At 45.7% G+C, this 24,748-nt stretch overlaps 1 protein-coding gene across 2 annotated transcripts; it reads left to right on the top strand.

The window, feature by feature from the left end:
• The first annotated feature begins 1,233 nt into the window (after positions 1 to 1,233).
• On the top strand, positions 1,234 to 22,986 carry ADPGK (ADP dependent glucokinase). Of its 2 annotated transcripts, none has more exons than XM_049852681.1 (7): positions 1,234 to 1,548; positions 8,116 to 8,341; positions 10,011 to 10,073; positions 11,312 to 11,432; positions 14,973 to 15,169; positions 15,834 to 15,932; positions 18,942 to 22,986. In XM_049852681.1, exons 1-7 carry the CDS (start codon positions 1,316 to 1,318, stop codon positions 19,488 to 19,490), a joined length of 1,488 nt encoding a protein of 495 aa, XP_049708638.1. In that variant the 5' UTR covers positions 1,234 to 1,315; the 3' UTR covers positions 19,491 to 22,986. The 2 variants fall into 2 exon arrangements, with proteins under 2 accessions (XP_049708638.1, XP_049708637.1); XM_049852680.1 differs by having other exon boundaries at positions 18,939 to 22,986.
• The last annotated feature ends 1,762 nt before the right edge of the window (positions 22,987 to 24,748 follow it).

The raw sequence follows: 24,748 nt of genomic DNA, 5'->3' as shown, positions 1-24,748 counted from the left end.
GGTGTAGTATGGTCAGGTGGGTTGGGCGGAGTGAGATAAGGGAAGGCAGATGACCAGGATGGGGAAGTTTTGGTAGGGTGAGGCTGGAGGGACTAAAGCCTAATGCTCAGTATCAAAGCTAGGGAAATGAAGTTTCACTGCCAAGTTCAAAGGTCAGGGGCAGAGTGGAAAACTGGACACAGAGCCAAGGTCAGGAGACAGCAGAACTAGCAGAACTGGAAAATGGCAGCAGGCCAGGCTGGGCTTGGTGTCTGCTGAGACCTGACTTCACTGGCCCTCAACCTAGACCTACACACAGAAGGTCACAACAAGGAAGATGGCCTGGGTTTAAAGGATATCACCCAGGGGTAACAGGAGAAATCAGGGTCCACTCGATAGCACGCAACAACAACAACATAACCCCTCTGTTGTACACAAGATTGTTTGCATTTGTGCATTTTCCTGAGACAGTTCAAAGGAACGCCGCCCCCCAAATGGGTTATTTTAAGATACTTAATGTTGAATACAGTCATTCTGGCCAAGACATCACTGTGCACTCTCCTTAGTCTTGGCATTGGCCCTTAGTGGCTGAAGGGTCTCGGCCATCGTCCAAGGGGGCAGAATCTCCCTGCCTCGCACGCCCTAGGGATTCGCTGCAAACCTGCTGTCGTCTGAGCCGATTTCTCCGGGGGCCAGGAGCGCCGAGCACCAGGCCTGGAAAGAATGAGCTTAATAAACGACGGAGAATGGACAGACGGGCGGAGGGACGGATTTAAAAAAGAGGAGCGTGACTCGTGCCCTTTGGAGGACCTGCGGGCGCAGTTCAAACAGGGACACCAACTGGCTCAAATATTAATGTGAGTCCCTGCAGTCTATGCATTCTTCATAATCTGTCCGTTTCTTTTACTGGGACAACAAACACATGCCAGCCCCTCTATCTTGGGATACAGTTAGAATTCCGGGAAGGGGGTAGAGCGCCCGACGAGCACTACTGCCTTTGTCCATCCTCCTTCAGGGCGGTGGAACCGCGCCCCCAAGTGCCAGGTTTATACTGAGGATGACTGACCCTCGACTTCCAGCCCGGCGCTCCGCCCGCCGCTCCGCCCGCCGCTCCGCCCGCCGCTCCGCCCGCCGCTCCGCCCGCCGCTCCGCCCGCCGCTCCGCCCGCCGCTCCGCCCGCCGCTCCGCCCGCCGCTCCGCCCGCCGCTCCGCCCACCGGGGGACATGGCGCGCGTAGGTGACGTAGCGCGCAAGTGGACGTCGACGGGCGCCGAGCCCGGAAGAGGCGCGGGCGGGGAAAGGAACCTTGCGGCAACGCTTCCGCGTCTCGGTCCCCATGGCGCTGTGGCGTGGCTCTGCGTACGCGGGTTTTCTGGCGCTGGCCGTGGGCTGCGTCTTCCTGCTGGAGCCGGAGTTGCCGGGCTCTGCGCTGCGCTCTCTGTGGAGCTCGCTGGGCCTGGGGCCCGCGCCCGGGCTGCCGGGACCTGCCTCCCCCGAGGGTCGGCTGGCGGCCGCCTGGGACGCACTCATTGTGCGGCCGGCCCGGCGCTGGCGCCGCGTGGCCGTGGGGTGAGTGCCTGCGGGGCCGGCGTCTCAGGGCCTCCGCAGGAGCTGCGGGTGTGCCGGGTTGGGCGGCTTGGGAGCTAGAGCCTCCGCTGGCACGGATTCCCAGAGGTCCCCGCTAGGCTGCTCCACGTCGGTGTCCGCGCTGCTTCCTTGGCGAGAAGCATCAGACGTCCGGGACGAGCCTCGGTCGTCACCACTGCAGGGACTCACCAGACTGCTTTTTCCACTCGCCTGGCCCCTGCACCCTCTCACATCTCCGTAGGACAGGCCCTAGCCTCTTGCAAACCCCGCTCGTGTTCGAACCTCCTTCATCGTCCCAGCTTTAAACCCCTCCTGCACCGCTTGGGACTGCCCTTTGCAGTCACGGGTGCTTGATCTTACTGACCTTAGCAGCACTCTTCCTCTTTTGAACTGTTCGAAGATGATTGGGTCTCTGCCTTAAGCTACCGACTTTTCTTTAAGCCTTGCATTCCTTTCGTTAACGCCATACATCCCACCACTCTATCGAAACTCCCCTCAAAGCTCATTGGTGACTTACAGATTTTCAAATTCAACTGCCTATTTTTTTTAAAGCCTTTATTATCAACCTTTCTGCAGCCTTCCATGTGTTGAACACGCCCTTCTTGAAACTCTTCTCTTTCCTGACTTGAATGACATTGCGTCTTTAAAGTGCTTGCAAATCACAGTGCCTCTTTCCTTTGTACTCCTCTCAGGGAATGTAATTATTCCTTCACACTAACTCCAGTCTCTGTCTCAGCTCTGCTGGAATACCTTGCCATCACTCCAAAGGCACGGTATCCAAGAGCAGGTCTTCTGTTCATTTATATGTTTGGACCAGGGGCAGGGAAGGGAGGAGAGGTCAGGTGTAGAGCAAAGTGATCCTGAAGATAAATGAAATAATCTACATTATCTGCCCAGCATGGTGTCTGCTTTACAAAATGCACTTAAATGTTAGCAAGTATTTTTGTATCAGCACATTTATTGGTTCTTGAGATGTCTCTCTTTTGACTTCTTTCAAGTTCAGGCCCTTTTCTCCCAGTTCCATATCTGTTTCTTAATGTCTTGCCTTGCTTTATGCTCATTTATTCAACAGATATTTAACTACATGATACGTGTCAGGTCTGTGCTAGGTTCTGATGATACAGAGATGGGTGAAGCAAGGTGCCCACCTCATTTGTTGGAAACATATATTCATTATGGAAAATGCTTTGCTGAACTAATGGTGAGAAACAGGTATCCCTGGTATCCCAAAGAAGGATGACTCATTCTTCCCAGGATGGGTTGTTATCAGAAAAACTCCATCTGAGAAGGTGACACACCGTTTACTGATGCTGCATAACGACTCACCCCAAAATTTAGTATCTTCGAACAACAGTCGTTGTATTCTCTCTCACAGTTTTGAGGTTTGGTTGGGCTGGGCTAGTCACTTCTCATGAGTTGCAGTTGGATGGTGGCTGGAACTGTTAGGATCTTGAAGGTTGATTGTGGCTGTCAGCTAGGACCTCAACTAGGATTTTTAGCTGGAACACCTGTAGCCTGTCTATGTAGCTGTTTAGCTTTCTCACAGCAGGGTGACTGGATTAGGAGAGAGAGTGTCCTGAGAGGACCAGTGGAAGCTTTAATGCCCTATGAGCTAGCCTTAGAAGCATGTAGTGTCCCTTTTATCATAGTCCCAGGTCCACCTGGTCTTAAGGGAAGGGGACAGAGAACACACCTCGATGGGATGAATGTCACCATCACTTTGTAAAAAGAGCTTGTGGGCTGGGAGATCTTGGTATGGCCATCTTTATATTCTGCTAAAGTAGCTTGTGTGAGCCAGACCCTAGAGAAGAACTGGGGCTTCTCCAGGCAAATGTTGGGCAGAGGGAACCAAATGTGGAAAAGTACATATCTTTTTTGGGGAACAGCAAGTGTCCCTGTGTTTAGGGCAAGGATCTTATGGTAGAGTGCCAGGAGACAATGTTGAGTAGGTAGTTCGGCCCGATTGTGAAGGGCCATTTATGTTAGGGTCAGTGATAGGGAAGCCATAAACCTTATAAGCAGGTAGTTGGTGCTCAGCTTTTTGCTGAGAATAACTAGTGGGAGCTGAAGGGTGGATCTGAAGCAGTGGTTCTGACCTGTTTTACTGCGTCACATAGTTTTGGGTAACATCCTTCATCTGGTAACATTTCTGATTACCCAAAGGGATTTTTCACCTAAAGATGGCGATTGCTAGGGGATGGGATGGGCATAGGTGCAGTACATGTATAAGGATCTCAGCTTGGGGGGATAGGTTATAGTTTGCCTTTTCAGGAGAATACACACACATTCATGTATTTTCTCCCTTCTTTGTGTCTTGCATAAAGAGGAGAATCTTGATACCCTGACACTGGTTAGGAGGCTGTTGTAGGGTCTGGGTGAAGGGAGAAACAGCTTGATAAAGAGGTGAGATTTGAGAGATATTTGACAGGTTGGATATAGTAGAGTAGGGAAAGCATTGGGTGGTGATCTTAAAAAATCTTTTGAGGTAGATAGGTAGAGGTACAGTATTGTCAGTTTTCACAGATGAGTAAACCCAGGCTTGGAAGCATTAAATGACTTGACCAAGATCACACAGCTATCCAATGCTACACATGCAACTTGAGCCCACTCCCGCCATCCACGCCGCATTGTTGCCTTGAGAGAGATTAACAAAGAATACATTTATGGAGGAAGATAACCAGTTTGATTCTAGAGGAGGGAGAATATGTATCCTTGTAGGATTTCAAATGAAGCTGCTCTTCAAGCAGCTGAAAATGAGGGACAGGCGTTTAGGAACATATTCCGGAGCAGAGCTGCAAATTTTTGAAGATGTTGGCGCTTTGAAGCCAGAGACAAGATTGCTCAGGAAGAGGGCGAGAAGAGAAGGTAAAAATGGCAAAGGTGGAACTCCTGGAGGTACCAGCATTTAAGGGGCTGCTAGAGAAAGAATCAAAGAAATAAAGGAGGAGAAGACTTTTAAGCAGGTGGTCACTGGTGAGCCCATTCACATTTCGAAAACACATGATACCTCCCCTGCTTCAAATATGCTCAGAGTAGATGTTCAGTGATTTTTTTATTGTAAAAAAAAAGTTATCAAATAAAATAATTTTCCTCTATAAGACTGTTTTTGCCCCTAATATTCATGACATGATTAGGTAGAGGATTGAAAATAATTCTGTGGTAAAGTTTTATATATACACATACACATACACACACATATATGTTGTTGAAAGTGTACACAGTAAACATACGCTAGTTCAACAGTTTCTGTATGTACAGCCTGGTGACATTGATTACATTCTTCAGATTGTGCAGCCATTCCCACCCTCCTCTGGATTAACATAAACTCACTGCCCCCTGAGGTTTCTGTCTAATCTTTGGAGTTGCTGTTGCCAGTTTGATCCCATAAAGATACATCTTAAAAGAGCACAATGCTCAAGGCAGACACTCCTTCGTAGTTAAGCTAACCTATTGTTTGTTTTTAACAAAACTTCAGGGGATATTTTTTGTTTAAGGCTTAAAGATGAGCAATAGTTTTGGGAATTCATCCAGCCTCCATGGCTCCAGAATGTCTGTATGAGAGTTTGAAATTCTGTTCTGCACTTTCCCCCTTTTGATCAGGATTCTCCTATAGAATCTTCCATCAAAATGTTCAGTACTGATAGCTGGGCACCATCCAGTTCTGTTCTCATGGCAGAGGAGGCAGTTGTAAAGTGATGTATTTTTAACTCAAAACTAGTCCTGTTAGATTTTGTCTTGTGTTGAAAAATACGCTGAACATTGTTCCTTTTACTTTTGTGTGTGTGTGATTTTTGCAAACGCAACTTCCCCATCCAAATCTTTAAAGCATCAAACTAAATTTTTTTCCTGTTTTGTGTGTGTGTGCGCCTTAGGTGAAAGTTTACAAAGCAAATTAGTTTCTCATTATCAAATTTTAAGGTCTGAGCAGAACTAGGTATGGAGGTGATATGTTTACAGTTTTAAGGTAGTTATTTCCAAATACAGGTATCCCTCAGTATCTGGACATTTGCTCACCAGACTTAAGAACTAAATCAGCTTGGATACATTTTGTAGATAGGGCTGTTTGGAGGAATTCTCACCCCGTATCCAAGTCTCTCTCTCAAACTCGAGAACCTGTTAGCATCAGAGCTCCAGGGATACCTGTATTCCTGTTTAGATTCTACTTTTCAGATATCTAATCCTGCGTTGACTGAAAATAAAGGGCCCTCTGGATGAGGCAGAATTGAGACCAGTTTACAAGCTGTGTGGGCTCTGAGAGGAGTGTGTTTTCAACCCCTTTTTAAGCACCTGTTACATGCATGACAATGTGTGTTGTGCACTGACGGGGAGAATCCATTGGATCACGCCTTGACCAGAATACAGAGGCAAAGGAGAGGCAATCTATATTCTTAACATGATGCCTCCTGAAATCCTAAGGGAGGTGATAGGGTTTACAGGCTGGTTTTTGACATTTCAGATAGCCTAATGGAAATTAAACCTTTACCTACTGCAAGGCCACAGAGCCTAACCAGCACATGGCAATTCTCTGCTTTGGGGTGAAATTATATATACTTCATGTCTTTATTCCATGCTGATTAGGTCCAGTTTGTCAGCTATATGTGTGCTTGATTTAAAAAGAATAAGAAAATTTGAGTATTTAAATGCTGTTTGATAAAAATCTTTCACAGCATGGGATCTCGAGGGGAAAAAATAAAGGATCCTCATGTCGAAGGTGTAATCAGTGTGTGTCATGAAGAGAAGTGTCTCTTCCTTGCCTCGGAACTTTAGTGATGGAGAGAATATTGAGCATACCTACCAAACCTTTTTTTTTTTTTATTACGTCGTAAAATCAAAAGCAATTCGTGCTAGTAAAAACTAGAAATACATCTAATAAAAAGTAAAAATTTCTCCCTCTTCCCAGTCTCATTCCTCTTCTTAGAGTTTGCCACCATTAATGGTTTGGTGTATCGGTTTCCACAAAAAAACCAACCACTGCCGTCGAGTCGATTCCGACTCATAGCGACCCTATAGGACAGAGTAGAACTGCCCCATAGAGTTTCCAAGGAGCACCTGGCGGATTTGAACTGCTGACCAGTCAGCATCAGTTTCCAGGCCAAGAAATTTTTGAAGGAACAGAGAAGAAACTGTATATTTTACCCTAAAATCCATCAGGCCCTCCTTATGGATGAGCTTGCTGGTGTCAGCCCATTGCCAACCAAACCTGTTGCTGTCAAGTTAATTCTGAGTCATAGCGACCCTATAGGACAGAGTAGAACTGCCCCCATAGGGCTTCTCGAGCAGCTGGTGGATGCGAACTGCTGACCTTTTGATTAGCAGCTGAATTCTAACCATTGTGCCACCAGGGCATCTGCTGGTTTCAGAGCTGCTCACAATTAGCAGGTTAGCCCAGCCACCCTTATCACCAGGAACCGTCTCAGTCAGCCTGCTTTGAGCCTTGCTCGGAGGCTGGGAGCTGCCTGCGTGGTCACTGAGCCACACTGCCAAGACCGCAGTACCGAGACAGGAATAAAGGTGGCTGGTGGGGGGCAGGAAGACCTCATCTAGCTACCCTAATTATTTGGCCCTCGTCTCTTAAGGGATGACTTTCAGCAAAGAAATACTGAAAATATAAGCCTGATCCCCACACACACACAGGAGGGACCATGCCAGACACACCTTTAGTACTTTATAACTTCCTTACCCGTACCTGTTGCCATTGATTCCAACTCAGTGAGCCCACAGGACAGAGTAGAGCTACCCCATAGGGCTTCCAAGGAGCAGCTGGTGGATTCAAACTGCCGACCTTTTAGTTAGCCACTGAGTTGTTATCCACTGCACCACCAGGGCTCCTCTTATACCTTCCTTAGAGCCCACCAATGATGCAGCACCGGCTTCTAACCAGCCCTTTCAGCTGGTGCATCAGACCAGCGAACACCTGCCTGGGGAGGAGCTGTTACAAGGCCACTGGTGTGCCTCAGTCTAAGGCACCACCCAACTCTAAAATGCGGGCTTTCAACTGGGAGCATTTGGGCATTTTCTGTGCCTTAACACCATCTTGATGTGTCTCTGGAAGAAAGGCATCTGATATGTGGCTTTTGACCAAAATTTATACTTTGCTTGCTCTGCACCAAGCACTGTTCTAAGCATGTATTAACTCATTTAGTCTTCACAACAGGTCTGTTCATATTATCACCCAGTTTATAGGTGAGGAAACAGACACGGAGAAACAGCCAGTCATATCCAGGCAGTGTGGTTCCGCCAGCATTTTCTCTGAAATGCTGCGTTTGTGCTGTAGTCAACAGGCCTGTTTTGAAACGCTGAGCACCTGTCAGTTTTCTTTGTAACTAGTGTAAAAGTTTGCAAGACTGTTGAAAAGATTCTTGTGTTCTGATCCCAAGATACGCGTCCCAGTGATCTTCGTCTGCCGTGTGCTCTTTCCTGTTCAGGTTTCAGATCCATCTCATCTGTTTTTCTATTTAAATACTCTGCTGGGCAACGTTTTCCTGTTGGATGTAAAGCGCCACCCGGCGCTCTGAGGCTCTCACACTGTCTCTGCTCCTTTCTCCCCAGAGTCAATGCCTGCGTGGATGTGGTGCTTTCAGGGGTGAAGCTCTTACAGGCACTAGGCCTGAGTCCTGGCAACGGAAAGGATCACGCCATTCTGCATTCAAGGAATGATCTAGAAGAAGCCTTTGTTCACTTCATGGAAAAGGGAGCCGCTGCTGAGCGCTTCTTCAGTGATAAGGAAGCTTTTCATGACATTGCCCGGATTGCTTCAGAGTTCCCAGGGGCCCAGGTCTGTCCAGTTCACCAGTAATGAAAAGATAGGGTGTGCAAAGGTGCCTCTTTCTCGTATGGCTCCTAAAAGCAACCAAGCGACTTGTTCTTCCACTTTGCTCCAAGAGAATGATTGTTGGAAATCCAGTTCTGCAGTGTTTTCCTTTTTTGTAAAACTATACATCTGACCTTCCATTAACTCTGCTGTTTCTAGTCCGTTAAATTTTACCAACATTTATGTAGTGTATTTTCTACAAGTTTGGCTCTGGTTTATATATTATTTTACCCCATTTTGTATGTTACCCAAACTTAAGGTAGAAAGGATATCTGCTCCTCACTTGTTGGGATTGTATTGCTTGTGGCTGATAACTTGCAGTTATCTTAATACGGCTGAGTCCTTTCTGGGCCGGAGAACAAGGCCGAAGCCCCAGAGAACTAGCTACAGCCTTTGCATGGAAAACAGGGAGCTAGGTCCTTTCCTTGCTACACTGGTCCAGAGCAGGGTTTCCCAACGGGGGCACCACTGATGTTTTGAGCTGGGTAGTTCTTTGTCGTAACGGCTGCCCTGTGCACCGTAGGATGTTCAGCGGCATCCCTGGCCTCTATGTCTCCCTCGGTTGTGACAGCCAAAAATGCCTCCAGACGTTGTCACGTATTTCCGAGGGGTAGAGAAGGGGGATTAAAATCACCAGTGGTCTAGATCGGTGGTTCTTTAACTTGAGTATGTGTAGGGGTTGTTGAAACAGGGATTGTTGGGTCCCACACCCAAAGTTTCTGATTCATTAGATGCAGGGTGGTACATAAGAATTAACCTTTCTAACAAGTTTTCTGGTGACGGTGATGCTGTTGGTCTGAGAACTGCTGGTCTACAGGGTAGAAATTTTCAAAACTGGGAAAGGGGTTGTGGAAGCCGAGACGGCAGTGGGGAAAGGGGTTGTGGAAGCTGAGTTGGCAGTGGGGAAAGGGGTTGTGGAAGCCGAGATGGCAGCGGGGAAAGGGGTTGTGGAAGCTGAGTTGGCAGTGGGGAATGGGGAAGAGAGAAGGCATTGCAGGAGAGGTGATGCTGGAGTTGCCTCTTGAAAAGCGATCAGGTGTTTACCAAGTGTGTGAGGCAGGAGGGTGCCCTCATCAAAGAAATACTGTGCTAATGGCACAGAGGAACGGGAGGAATGCTCACTCGGAGAGCTGCAGGTAGGATGTGGAAGGGAAGGGCAGGAGATGAGGGTGGAAAGGTAAGCAGGGGTCAGATAGTGAAAGGCGTGCTCCTCTCTTAAGCATTGGATTTAGTTCATTAGAGTATCTGTTGAATGAGTCTCAGGAGGAGAGTGACATAATCATATGCTCATTTTAGAAGGATTAAATGTAGAAGAGAAGATCTAGCCACATTTTTCATGTTTCCGTTTCCTGCCCTGGCTGCATGGAAGCTCAGAGCCAAATTTGATCAGCAGTTAAGGATGTTATACTGATCTTCGTGGTTAGCAAATTTATTTTCTTTACCTTTCCTTACTACTCATTGTCTATTTCTATTTTTTATTAACTTACATCTGTGTGTCCTTTGTTGTAAAGTCACCTCAAAACCTTTTTTGGGAAAAATGTACTGAAAATTATTTCAGTAAATTAAAACCGATTAAGCCTGGTTAACATAGTTGTGCTAAGATACTATCTAATATACTTGAACTATCTTACAGCACTATGTAGGAGGAAATGCAGCTTTAATGGGACAGAAATTTGCAGCCAGCTCAGATTTAAAGGTAGGTCAAATGCCCAGATTAGAACCTGTGCCTTTCACTCATGTTTCCATAATCTTAGGGGTAAGAATGCATATTTGTCCCTTTATTCCATTTATGGATCACCTGCTGTGTGCCCAGCACTGGGCTTTTGTTAGAAGGTGATAAACTGCCCAAGGTTCACAACAAATAAGTAATGAAACTGGGATTCTTATTTGTTCTTAAGTACCATATCGTGTGATAGTTGAGAGCTTGTGGCCTCTGGAGTCAAGACTTTGAGACTGGGAATGATACAAGTGATGAGAGAAAACATAGTTGGCTGTATTGGTGAGCCTGGATCCAGAGTGCTAAAAAAGAAGGCCATTAGGTGGGGGTCATTGGGGGAGTGTCTCAAGTCCATCTGGCTTAACTGGAATTAAACAATTAGTGCTCTGTTCAAAATAACAGACAACTAAGAAGATTCTTTTGCTATAAGTGGAATAGGCCCGAGATGGGGAGACCAGCAAGAGATTATTGCTGCTGTCCTACCACGTAAAGTGGTTAAGGTTTGCATTAGAGCAGCCACAAGAAGAGATGTGTGTACCTAAAACCTAATACAGTGGAGTCACTGGCTGGGCGCCAGACCATATATGTGGGGAGCAAAGAAGAGAGATTTAGTGAAGGTGATTCCAGGATAAATAAGTTTGAGACGTGCAGGATGGATGTGGCTGCTGACAGTGGAGAGGGGGAACAGCAGGCCTCGCTGGTTTTGGGGGACCAGCCTGAAAACAGAAATATGGGTCAGAGGGACAGAATCAAAAGCCCAGAAATAGACCTAGTAGTAATACAGATAGGTGATAAGCAGTTTGAGGGGGAAATCATATGGGTCCACACTGTATGCCTCAAGATGGATATACTTAGGTTTAGAGAGTGTATTAAAGTGTGAACGTGCACTCTAATAAGAATTAAGTTCCCATAAATTACCAAGGTGGGAAATACAGATGTTTGCAGCTGTTAGTTACCTGTCTCACATCTGTGACTCTGGGTCTTTTATCAGCCTTTCATTTCTGGGTTCATAGTGGCCATGTTCCCCAGAGGCCTAACCCCTGGTGATCACCCCTCTACTACATACCTCCAAACCAAGGGCTTTCAAAATTAGATTTGGGTTCCAACATTTTGTTAAAATGAATAGAATTGACCTGAATGTACCTTACCAGTTACTATTCAGATTTCATGGGAAAAGAAACAGGTTTCCTGATAGACTTCATGTTGCTTGTCTCCAGGTTCTTCTTTGTGGTCCAGTTGGCCCAAAGCTGCATGAACTTCTTGATGACAATGTATTTGTTCCACCAGAATCCTTGCAGAAAGAAGATGAGTTCCACCTCATTTTGGAGTATCAAACAGGTGAGGGAAATGAGTAAGTAATGTCTGTGAGACTGGTCAGAGGACAGTTGTCATAGATCAGGATGTGACTGCAGAAATTGTCCTTATAAATTAGCAGGTCCTTGCCATACCAAAAGGTTTCTTGACGCACTGGTTCTACTGAGCTGATCCTGGCCGTTGTCTCAAGGGAGAGACAGAGTATCCCAGCATTAAAGGAAATTCCCAGGTCTACAAACAAAACTGACCTGAATCCAGGATAAAGCAGGCTGTAGGGAAGCAGGCATTTTTAATAAAACTAGAAAATGTTAAACACACATACCTGAAGATTGTCTTTATTGCTAAGAAAAGAGAAAGGGGGTAGCATCTGTTCAGCTCTGTGCTGGGTTCTGCCCTAAGCCTTTCTGGCTGACTGTTCCAAGCTGTTTAGGGTTGATTCCAGGCCTCTGGCAAACTCCTTTTGAAGCATTTTGTTTCTCCTCAGGTGTGGAAGTGTTTTATATTTAGAATCACTTACATTCTTTCCTACTATATCAGGTTCCAGTGTTTACAAATGCAAATCCAGCCCACCCCACCCCTGTGGTACATCGGATCTGTTACACAAACTAGAGACCCGACTTCTGAGAGACTCTTAAATACCCAGAAACAGCTTTTCATTCTGTGTCTTTCCTGCTATATCTTTCTCTCTGCTCAGAGCTCAGACCCTGACTTTCTGTCTGATTCAACACGCTGTGAATTCAAGTTAAAGACTCAAGTATCTTAAGCGGACTAATTGGGACCTCAAACTAGTACTTACTTTAAGGTTCATTGACCTGCTTTCAAGTCAGACAATTAAGAGAACCTCATCTACTAGAGTAACTGAGTTTAATTAAGATTTGAAGTGCAGTGTTCTTCAAAAGCATACCTTCCTCCAAATGCGAATGAGAGTGGTCTCTTCCTTCTGATTCTCTTTGGGGTGCTTACTAGGAGTCAGTCAGGAATTTAGGCAGGGCCAGATCTGAAAATTAGTGACAGAATGTTGGAATAGGCAATTCACATTTATGATACACAACTTTCTCTCAGTTTAGCCTCCCCAAATGGGAAATCAGAGTGGTATTTCTTTACTCCCTGAAGATTGTGGTAAAGATTAAAAGGTTAGTGTGTTTCAATATTTTGAACTGCTTAAGTGAAAAGTACAAACATGGCTGGAAGAACTGAAGATGAGCCTTTGCGGTGCTGCTGCTCCCAGTTCCAGACTCGTCTCCCTTTGGTTAGTGCCCACGGTGTGAACTGGCAGCCTCTCAGGTTCAGGTTCCTGTCATTTTCCATAGCAACTACGCAGTGGAGAGACTCGTTTCTTCAACAAGGCTTTGCTGTTGTATTTGACAGCTGTGCCTGGTGTGTTGTTACGGAGCAGGCACAGCTTATCCGAAAGGAGAGTGTCTCCTTGAATGTAAGTGTCGCACTTCAGTTATTCTCCTCTATGCCTTATTTTCAGAGTACAAAGCAGTAGACCCCCCATTCAGTCGTGTGTGAAGTTACATTTTCCTAGTCCTGACCTGGCATGGATGAGGTAGCAGTGGCACTCCAGTCAGCTCTCTCAACAGAAATCCATTCCCAGCTGGATAAACACCCAGATGGGATTTGTTCTTCTTCATCTTTCTCTCCTACCAGCCTCCCCAGAGAAGCTTATGTTCAGGCTTTGGACTGGGAATCCAATGAGTCACTGCAAAGACTTACTGGCAAAAGGGTAGGATGATAAATTGAGAGAAGGCATTGCTTGAAGAAATAAATAAAAAGCTTTGCAAGAAAAGAAGGCATTAACTACTGTTCAGAGGCTCGCCTTGTCTGGGTCTTGGTGGTCATGCCTTTGGGCCCCCTCCACCAGCCCCACATCCTGGGGAAACAGCCTCCAGTGCCTCCCTGCTTCCTCATTGTCCTCGCCTTGCTGAAGTCTTTATTTTTGCCTCTGTCATCTCCCCCCTGATGAAATCAATTTATTTTGAATGCTAAGTGACTCTTTTCTGCTCGGCAAAGCTAGTCAGTCTTTCTTAAGCAGCCTCATTATTTAAGGGTCAGTTTCAAGTCTTGCTCTATGGGGAATACTAATGTAATGTGTTTTTCCTGTTGCACAGATTCTTGTTAATTTGAGAAATGCTGGATTTGGAGTTCAAAGCCTTATCATTCATTGTCCCGAGCATTTAGGGCATCAGTCTGATCTTTTACTCATTATTCTTTTGCTAATTCATTTCACATGGCTATATGCCAGGCTCAGTGGGAGGCAGGAATATAATACTGGAAGGAGACATGGGCCCTACTCTCAGCTCACAGTTTCATGAGGGAGATGGACACTTGAACAAAGTATTGCAAAGTCAAGCGCCAAGTCCTCTGCTGGGCCCCGGTGGTGGCCTGGGAAGGAAGTAATCAAGTCTGTTTGAGAGTGGTGGCTGGAGCTCAGGAGAGCTTCCCAGAGGAGGCCACCCGTGTGCTGGGTCTTTGCAAATGAAACAGAAGTGGAATACCACTGAGAGCTCTGTGGAGCCCCATCAGGTATTTGCTCTGGACAAGTAATAAGACATGGACCAAGAGTTAGAAGGGGATGTGATGTTTTAAAAAGTACAAGCATCATGTCAGGGCTTAATAAGTAGGTAACATCTTTTTTTCTGGGTTCATAGATTTTTATACAAGTAACCCATATATAAACTTTTTCACAGGGACAAGTTCAGTGAAGCTGGAGTCACTCCAAAGGAGGATGGGTTCTCCCAGCCTCACGCCTGCTCTAGAGGAAGTCATACACAACATATTTACACGCACTCGCACACACGCACATACACACACTCCCCAAGGAAAGACTCTACAGAATGGAGGAAGCAGGTTCTGACTACAGTTGGCAGATGAACCAGCAGGAGGAAAAAACCCTCTGCTCTGGTCTATCTGCCTTAGGAAAAATTTTTGGAAGGAGTATCCAGTGTATATGATGGAAACCAATGAAAAACTAGTGTTCAGAGTATGGCATTTAAATTTGTAAATGGGAAGACTCATTACCACGGAGGGAAGGCTACATAAGCCTGGCTCTTAGAATTTCCACCTGCATAGATCCCAACTGGAGGAAGGGTGCTCAGGGCAATGCTGTGAGGCGGGGAGTGCTTTGAAAAAGGCCACAGGTCCTTTCTGCAGGGATACGCGTGGTATTCACTGGTGTTGGCGGCTTAAGTCAGGCTGTTGCTGTAGTTGAAGGGTCTTGGATGTCCTGTGTTTGAGAGCTCAGAGGCCACTCAGGACAGTTGAGTTTTCCAGGGGCTTGAGGGGAGCTAATTACCAGCCCCTTGAAAAAGGCATATGGCACCCATATTGTGTTTCTGTTTTGGTTTGGTTTGGGTTTTGGTTGGTTGGTTTCTTTACTGACCCTTGTCCTCCCAGAGGCAGCACCATGTTTATTGTAGACAGTCGTAGCCAGGCTCCACTCAGCCAGAAGCCAGCCTGCTCCGCACCAGGTCTCCAATGAGACATTTGCAAGTCTTCATACAGCAAGGAGATTTAAAGCCTCTTCCTTTTCTTCCCCTTGTGTTGACTGGGCTCTTCTAGGGGAGGAGTGGGACCAGTTAAAAGCTCCCCATGCCAACCGATTCATCTTCTCCCACGACCTCTCCAATGGGGCCATGAATATGCTGGAGGTGTTTGTGTCTAGCCTGGAGGAGTTTCAGCCAGACCTGGTGGTCCTCTCTGGATTGCACATGATGGAGGGACAAAGCAAGGAGCTTCAAAAGAAGAGACTCTTGGAGGTAATGGCACTGAGAACCCACACTTGCTGTAGAACTCCCCGGATCTCAGCTGGGGTTTTTCTCCAGGTTCCCACCTCTCTTGGCTGCCATAGCCTGTGCTGCCTTGACTTAGGTCCTGGCTTCCCAAGAATGTACCTTGGCAGCTGGCTGGGAAGGCTGCCCCTTTCTCCAGGGAGACACCTCATGGTGTTCGTTCAGGTATGGACAGCTGCTAGAGCAGAACAGGTCAGAACCTCTTGCCTGAGCCTCTTCATCCTGTGCTAAACTGAACGTGGCTGCAGACTGCAGTGCTCTGTGGTTGTCTCCTTTGTGTTACCTGTATCATCTCACTTCACATCAGTGATGCCGAGGTTCCTGCAGGTCCGTAGAGCGCTGAAACCGCAACTCTCAGTTTAGGTCCTTGGGAACACGCTGGCAACAGGAACGTACAGGGGAAGTTCTCTGTGCTCTGAGTCTAACCCCGCTGCCTCTGCAGAGCCTGGTCTTCCCTTCTGTGTAAGGTCTCCCTTGTCCACGGAGGCTGGTGGTGACCCACAGTGCTTGGAGCTCTCAGGAGGATGCAGCGAAGGCAGTAACATTAGCGAGGCCTTTCCTTTCGGGACCTGATCCTTTCTTTCCTCTTCTGACTTCTTCTAATAGCCGTGCTGTCCTCTTCTCTTTGCAGGTTGTCACTTCCATTTCTGACATCCCCACTGGTGTTCCCATTCACCTCGAGCTGGCCAGTATGACCAACAGGGAGCTCATGAGCAGCATTGTGCATCAGGTAACTCCTGGGCAGGACACGGGGCCTCCTTTGGCCCTCGACCTCATGGGGCTTATAGAGAAACTTTTGTCCATGGGGACCAGGTGTCTGTGCTCAGAGATCGGCGCACTGACACGTAGGTGTCATGTCACTCAGACTAGTCCACAGGATCCCAGTAAGAAGCCAGGACTGTTTGGGAACGGGACCTCATGGTAGGTTAGAAACAGGGTAGTTTAACTGATGGTTTTGTGGGTGGGTTTCATGGGTTTCTCCTTCTAGAACAGGGCGGTTTGGTAGTTAGTAGTTTTTTTGGTAGAACTCAAAGGAAAAAACAAAAAGCCCAGCTCAGCTGCTTTCAGTTGAACTTTGGGAAAGCAAGAGAAAGAAAACTTTGGGGAGTTTCACTCCCTCATCACCATTACTCCTGTCTTTGGACAGCAACAGGGATTAGGATAAATATAAGGGCATGAGCTTAAGAAGACAGACTTTGAAGACCTGGTTGAAATGCCAGCTCCACCACACACGAGCTTTATGAACACAGGCAAGTTACACAACTTTTAATTTTATTGTTATTAAGCTTTTAAACTTAGTAATATATTCATGATTCAAAAACCAAAGCAAATATCAAAAGATAACACAACAAAGTCTCCCCACTTAGATCTTCGCCCTCCCCAGCCTGCAGCCAGTACTAGTAATCTCTTTGTTAGTTTCATCTGTATCCCTCAAGTGACTTTATACCCAGGGCTTCCAACCAGGTTCATTCCGGTTTGGACGCCTGCTGAAAATTTGCATTTCCTCCCCCAGATACACTGAATCAGAGTCTACATTTTAACAAGATCCCCAGATGATTCTTTGTGTAATGAATTTTGAGAACCACTGCTCTATTAGTGGTTCTCAGAACTGGTCCGTACCCAGCTGCATCAGTGTCGCCTAGGAACTTGTTGGGAGTGCAGATTCTCAGCAGAGATTCTAACTGGTTTGAAGCCCTGTTTATACCTATTTAAGTATATTTCCTTATTTTTCCATCCCTTTTTACCCCAAAAGATGGCATAGCATACTGAATACACCGTTCAGCGCCTTGGTTTTGCCCCCACCTGTATTTTGAAGTCTTGTCCCTATCAGTACATGAGGAGCAGCCTCAGTCTTTTCACAGCCTCGTGATTATATTGTGTGGATGTTCTTCCGTTTGTTTAACCTGCACATTACTGATGGACAGTTTGGTTGTTTACTGTCTCTTGCTATTACATACAGTGCTACATTGAATGACTTTGTACATAATTTTATTTTGCCCATGAGCAAATCTAGGTACAGTAGTTCCTCAGTATTGCAGGAGGGTGGGTTCCAGGACCCCTGTGGATACCCACAGCTGAGGATGCTCAAGTCACCTGTATAAAACGGCCTAGTATTTGCGTACAACCTACACACATCCTCCTGTGTACTGTAGACCATCTCTAGATCACTTGCAGTACCTAATACAATGTAAATGCTATGTAAATAGTTGGTATACTGTATTGCTTAGGGAATAATGACAAGAAAAAAAGTCTGTTTTTTCCAAATATTTTCTGTCCATGGTTGGTTGAACCCATGGATACTGAGGGCCGTGAATTCTCAGAAGTAGAATTGCTGTATTGGAACATAAAAAGCATTTGTGAGTTTGATGTTGTCAAACTGTCCTCTGTGAGAATTGTATCAGTTTACTTCCCACGGCAACGTTTACAATAGCTATTTCCTCATAGCTTGCCACCAGAATGCGATCAAAAGCTGCATTTTTTACCAATCTGACGGGTAGAAATTGTATTTCAGGATAGTTGTTATCTGCATTTCTCTTATTGAGGTTGAGCATCTTTTCTTTTAACAAGAGCCATTTTTATTTCCTTCTCTGTGTAATTGTCTAAGGAGCGCCAGTGGCGCAGGGTTAGGTACTTGGCCACTAACCAGAAGGTCAGCAGTTCATACCCCTACCTTCCTGAGCCTCAGTTTCATTATCTATAAAATGGGGTCAGTCCCTCCTTCCCTCTTAGGGATATAGGGAGTTGAATGAATTAGAGCCTTTAGCTCAGTGCCTGGCACAGAACATGCAGTGATGCAGTGAATGGAAACTGCTGTTCATTAGCAAAGGTATAAAACCCATTGCCATTGAGTCGATTCCAACTCATAGCGACTCTATAGGACAGAGTAGAGCTTCCCCACAGGGTTTCCAAGCAGCAGCTGATGGATTCGAACTGCTGACCTTTTGGTTAGCAGCTGAGCCCTTAACCATTGTGCTACCAGGACTCCAGCAAAGGTCTGCGACATTAAATGAATATAAACATATACATCCAGTTGCTCATCTGTCCTTCAGAAACACTCACCTTATCGGAATGGGCCTCCTCCGGTTCTAAGGAGGGACGTGCTAAGCCAGAAGGATGGTGGGTGGACATAGTGATTCTTCCTCAGAACGCGAGCTCAGCAGCTCCTGTTGCCAGGCTTTTCACGGCTGCTGTCGCTGTGCAGACAGCCTTCCTGTCCCAGGCTGCTTCAAAGCTTTATGTCTAATCTGAAACGGCATTCTCCTTGTTTCTTGGAGTTGTGTATATGGAATCGTAGCGACCCTGACTGCACACCTGCTGACATTCAGGAACTGACAGCCTTAGTCTGTCAAAGTTATGACTATCTGCTATGTATGCGAAGGCAAAAGCAAGGTACCCTGGAAGGAGGTAGAAAATAACGTACAAACTCTGTACACCCTGCCCTGTAAACGCTGTTCTGTACCACTTGTCTTATAGTGGCATGTCATAAAGGTCTCAAACAGTGTCAACTGCAGCTTTCTGGTTCATCTAAAGGGCTAGTGAAGGTGGAGATAGAGGTGTACTAGCTCAAACAGTGCCCAGTGATCTGTCATTTCCTCTCCACAGACTTCAGGGCAGGAAGAAAGAAAAAAGCTTACTGCTTGCCTTCTCTGTCATTTAGTCACTGGCCATGCTCTAAGATAGCTTAGGAGTGAGATTATGTCCATCAGAAAGAGACCTATTATTTCGTTTTTGTTAGCAGGTCTTCCCTGCAGTGACTTCCCTTGGGCTGAATGAACAGGAGCTGTTATTTCTCAGCCAGTCGGCATCTGGCCCTCACTCTTCCCTCTCTTCCTGGAGTGGTGTTCCTGACGTGGGCATGGTCAGTGACATCCTCTTTTGGATCTTGAAAGAACATGGGAGGACTCAGAGCAGAGCCTCAGACCTCACCAGGATCCACTTCCACACACTGGTCTACCACATCCTAGCAACTGTGGACGGACACTGGGACAACCAGCTCGCAGCCGTGGCTGCCGGGGCCCGTGTGGCAGGGACACAGGCCTGCGCAACGGAAACCATAGATGCCAGCCGAGTGTCTCTGCAGGCGCCCCGCGAGTTCACCACCTCCCACTCGGAGGCAGGCTCCAGGATCATATTAGACCCTAATGAGCCAGTAGTGGAGTGGCACAGGGAGGGAATATCCTTCCACTTTACACCAGTCTTGGTTTGCAAAGACCCTGTTCGAACTGTGGGCCTCGGAGATGCCATTTCGGCTGAAGGACTCTTCTATTCAGAGGCGTACCCTCATTAGCAGGAACCACAAGGAAGGAGAACTGGCCGACTGTGGAATTACAGGAAGGTGGTTGATTGAGGAGGATGTCAGAACAGTTCCTAGATCTAATTGGAGGACAGCCAAAGAAACAACAGCAGATTAAACTGTACCAGATACATTCCAGCCTGCTGGCGATTACACACATTCAGCTTTTAATCCAAGTTTTAGTTACTAGTAAGTCTGGACTTCTGTGTTTTTTTATGTTGTCTGTTACAGGGGTGAAAACTTGATGGCCATATCCCCAGTTACACGGTCATCAGGTGTTTTAAGGCACACATCCGGTCAGAGCATGTCAGCAGGAGAAAGCCCCCTCCGTGCCCCTTGGGACGTGCATGCTCGCTCACCCACCTCCCACCGGTCTCTGTGGAGCCTCATGGCCGGGATCATGATTTGCGTTCAGTGTTACCGTGGACACATTTCACGGGCATAGCTTCTCAGTCTCCTGCTCTCAACGTTAGGGCAGAGGACTGAGCTTCCTCGGGCAGCAGAGGCCTCTGAGGGAGCCGTTCATTCTGCAGTGGCCTGGAAGCCTGGCACGCTGCAGGATGGCAGTGGGCGCTGATGGGCCGTGCCCTCCTGCTCAGCTCTCTTGGCAGGAGGCAGGTGCTCAGAGGCCCCTGCGTCCTTATGGCCCAGCTCTAGGCCAGTGTCCTGCAGAAGACTGGTCTCTGTTCGTTCTCACCCTTGCTGGAATAAGCTTTTACAACTGGAATCTGCTTATGTGTGTGTAATAGATCATGTTGTGTTTTATGTTTTCGTTGACCCACCACATCCATTAAAGAGGTTGACCTCATAAAAGCCTCAGAATCATGAATAAATTTGCCATTTTATGTATTTATTTTTATTTTTTTTTATAAATCAAGGAGACTTCTCTGTGCTTTTAAATATATTAAAAAACAATTCACATTTCAGGAAACCTAAGTCTATTTGATTTTGTTTCCACCACTGTTCTGGAGCAGATAAAATCTAAATTATCCTGATCTTGACTTGTGATGTATATGTTACTGCACACTTGAGGTGTCTTTATATCTTGTCTTCCCCATCCTTGGGTTAGGCTGTCCCTCACACTGCACCTACGCTATAGGCCTGCCCTCTGGTGCTTTCAGTGACAGAAGGTACCAGCCGAAGTAGCCAAGTTGAATTGGAGCACAACAGCTTGAATGAGTAGTGAGCCTTTAGAGTTTGTTCAGAAGGACAGTGTAGACGTGGCAGCTGGTGGCAGGCCGCTTGGTTCTGTGGTAATCATTTCACACAGGGCCCAATGCCACTGCTTTTGGAATCCCAAAGCTACCTCAGGTTCTTCATTTATAACCTCCCTTTCTCTTCAAGGAAAGATTTGGTTACCTTTCTTCAAAGGAAATTTAAGCCTAGAGAAATATGCAGTTTGAAATTCAAAGCAAAGAGCTTACTAAGAAAATCTCTAGCTGCTACCTCATCCTTCTCTGCCACCAAACTCAAGAATAATTAAACACCAACCTTCTAGCCTTCTGTTTTTTATTATAAAGGCTTAAGTGAGAAGAGATTTCTATTTTCCTAAGAAGAATTAGAGTAACTCATCATTTATGCTGTAAAAAAAAAAATTTTTTTTTAATTCATCATTTATGCTCTGAAACTATTAAAAGTACCGTTCTCCATGTGACCTTTTTCTTTTGGTCTGACTCTTTGGTGTCTACTCAGCCCCTGCCTTGAGGGTATATTCTCTAGTGATGTTAATGATTAGCTCAGGAATCTACATAACCTAGAGCAGTGTTTTTCAAGTGCTGAGTCTTAAACCATTGTTAGCTGCCTTGAATCTACTCCACTCATGGCAACCTTATATACAACAGAATGAAAGATCACCACCAGCTCCTGTGTCATCCTCACAATTACCAGCATGTTCAAGTCCCATCCTTGCAACTATTGTGCCAGTCCATCTCACGAAGGGTCTCCCACACCCTTGGCCATCTGCTTCACCAAACATGATATCCTCCTCTAGTAATTGATCCCTCCTCACAGTATGTCCAAAACAAGCGAGTTGGACAGCGTTCTATTGTGATTCATAAGGTTTTCATTGTCTAATTTTTGGAAGTAGATCGCCAGGCCTTTCTTCCTAGCCTGTCTTAATCTGGAAGCTCTGCTGACATCTGTTCAATATCACAGCAACACGTAAGCCTCCACTGACACACAGGTGATAGCTGTGCATTAGGGGCATTGGCCAGGGATCAAACTTGGGTCTCCGGCGTGGAAGGCAGAATCTGCCCTACCTTTTTTGAGAAGTAAATATATTTTTTACTGTGGGTTGCAGCTGCAGCTTGGCCACCATAGAGCATTTGGTGCATTTCTGTGGACAGCTGCTCCATCTGTTCTGACAGAACCCCAGACCCATCAGTGGCCCACTGGACAGCCAGACATGCCTCTTGAGGAAGCTAAAGCCAGTTGCCAGGTTATGGAAGTAAGGTTGAATGGATCTCTCACCTAGAACAGTTTATGCAGACATAAGTGGTAAGGGCAAGATAACCTAAACAAGTGGGCTTCAGGCCCCTCAACCCTCTGCTTTCAACTGTATTTTACAGTGGTTTCCATATATGATTTCATTTGAAGAGAAAAAGCTTGAAAATCCACCGGCCTAGAAAGGATGACTGGCGAAGAATGAGCTTTCTTAAAACTTTGTAGCATGCACTCCTGCTTCAATTAACACCCAGGGAGAAGCTGCAGCACACAACACACACTGTCAGGAAGTCAGAATGTAGCCAATCATCAGTAACCCTTACCATGCAGACTCAGTTTCCATTTTATCCTTTTGGCCAAGTTGGAATGGGCTGAGGCTGATAATTCAGCAGCTGAAGAAATCCAGATTCTGTAGCAGGGTTTTGAGGTGGTGAGTACTATATGATCTTGGACAAGTTACCCTTACCAAGCCTCACTTCTATAAAACTGGGCTAACAATGGTACCTCCCCTCATAGGATTGTTGACAATTACAGAATATCGGTGCACAGTATTTAGTGTCCTACCCGGCACATATTTAATTAAAAGTTTCATCACTGTCAGTTGTTATTGCTAAACTGAACAGGCAATTTCCCAGATCTCTTTGAAACTATTATAAATCATTGAATAGTTACCGCAATAACTTTTTTTTTGTAAATATTTTCATACAGCGAAAATGCACAGATCTTAAGTGTACCATTTGATAACTTTTGACAAATGCAAATATCTAACCCAAACATCTATCAAGGTACAGAATTTCTCTATCACCAAGAGATCCCTCATGCCACTTCCCAATCATTCCTTGCCACGCCCTCCAAGGCAAGAGGTGTTACAACTTCTAAACATTGTAATTTCTAAAATTAAAAATTAGTTTCATCTGTTCTGGAACTTCATATGAACGGAGTCATACTGTATATATAGTCCTTTGTGTAAGCTTTCATTCATCATGTTTTTTTAAATTAATCCATGTTTTTCCATGTAGTTTGTTGCTTTTTATGTCTAAGTTGTATTCCACAATGAATACACTAGTGGTTTACATTTTGGAGCTTTTATGAATAAAGCTGCTACCAACAAGTCTCTGTGTGTACAATATTTCATTTCCTTTAGGTAAAAATACATAGGAATGGAATTGCTGGGTTACGGGACAGGCAACAGACTTTTTTCCAAAGTGGCTGGAACAATTTACACTCCCACCAACAATGTATGAGTTCTGGTCGCTTTTCCTTCTTGCAAACATTTGGAGTTGTTTCATTGTAGCCATTTTGATGCGTATATAGTGGTTCCGATTCATAGCGACCCTTTGTACAACAGAACGAAACACTGCCTGGTCCTGTGCTGTCACCACAATCGTCTTTATGCTTAAGCCCATAGTTTCAGCCACTGTGTCAATCTATCTTATTGAGGGGCCTCCTCTTTTTCACCAACCCGCTACTTTACCAAGCATGATGTCCTTCTCCAGGGACTGGTCCCTCCTGACAACATGTCCAAAGCTTATGAGATGTAGTCTCGCCATCCTTGCTTCTAAGGAGTATTCTGGTTGTACTTTTTCCAAGACAGATTTGTTCGTTCTTTTGGCAGCCCATGGGTATATTCAATGTTCTTCGCCAACACCACAATTCAAAGGCATCAGTTCGTTTTCACTCTTCCTTTATTCATTGTCCAGCTTTCACATGCATATGAGGGGACTGAAAACACCATGACTTGAGTCAGGCGCACCTTAGTCTTCAAGGTGACATCTTTGCTTTTCAACACTTTAAAGAGGTCTTTTGCAGCAGATTTGCGCATTGCAACATGTCTTTTGACTTCTTGACTGCTGCTTCCATGGGTATTGATTGTGGATCCAAGTAAAATGAAATCCTTGACAATTTCAATCTTTTCTCCATTTGTCATGTTGCTTATTTGAGCAGCTGTGAGGATTTTTGTTTTCTTTATGTTGAGTAATCCATACTGAAGGCTGTGGTCTTTGATGTTCATCAGTAAGTGCTTCAAGTCCTCTTCACCTTCAGCAAGCAAGGTTGTGTCATCTGCATAATGCAGGTTGTTAATGAGTCTTTCTCCAATTTTGATGTCCCGTTCTTCTTCATAGAGTCCAGATTCTTGGACTGTTTGCTCAGCATACAGACTGAATAGGTGTGGTGAAAGGATACAACCCTGATGCACACCTTTCCTGACTTTAAGCCACGCAGCATCCCTGTTCTCTTCGAATGACTGCCTCTTGATCTATGTACAGTTTCCTCATGAGCACAATTAAGTGTTCTGAAGTTCCCATTCTTTGCAATGTTATCCATAATTTGTTATGATCCACACGGTCAAATGCCTTTGCATAGGCAATAAAACACAGGTAAACATCCTTCTGGTATTCTCTGCTTTCAGTTGGGATCCATCTGACATCAGCAATGATACCTCTGGTTCCATGTCTTCTTCTAAATCCAGTTTGAACTTCTGGCACTTCCCTGTAGATATACTGCTGCAGCCACGTTTGAATGATCTTCAGCAAAAGTTTACTTGTGTGTGATATTAATGATATTTTTTGATAATTTCTGCATTCAGTTGGATCACCATCTTGGGAATAGGCATGAATATGGATCTCTTGCAGTCGGTTGGCCAGGTAGCTGTCTTCCAAATTTCTTGGCATAGACCAGTAAGCACTTCCAGAGTTGCATCTGTTTGTTGAAACATCTCAATGGATATTCCGTCAATTCCTGGAGCCTTGTTTTTTGCCAGTGCTTCAGTGCAGCTTGGACTTCTTCCTTCTGTACCGTTGGTTCCTGAT

Source organism: Elephas maximus, chromosome 13, assembly GCF_024166365.1.
Source record: "Elephas maximus indicus isolate mEleMax1 chromosome 13, mEleMax1 primary haplotype, whole genome shotgun sequence".
Lineage (NCBI taxonomy): Eukaryota > Metazoa > Chordata > Mammalia > Proboscidea > Elephantidae > Elephas > Elephas maximus.
Note: the sequence above shows the minus strand (reverse complement) of the source record. Positions and strands in the feature narration are given on the sequence as shown.

Coding starts and splice junctions, on each gene's coding strand:
- ADPGK (XM_049852680.1), top strand. CDS start 1,316: ATGGCGCTGTGGCGTGGCTCTGCGTACGCGGGTTTTCTGGCGCTGGCC. Junction 1,549..8,115: donor TGGCGCCGCGTGGCCGTGGG/GTGAGTGCCTGC, acceptor CTTTCTCCCCAG/AGTCAATGCCTGCGTGGATG. Junction 8,342..10,010: donor CAGAGTTCCCAGGGGCCCAG/GTCTGTCCAGTT, acceptor ACTATCTTACAG/CACTATGTAGGAGGAAATGC.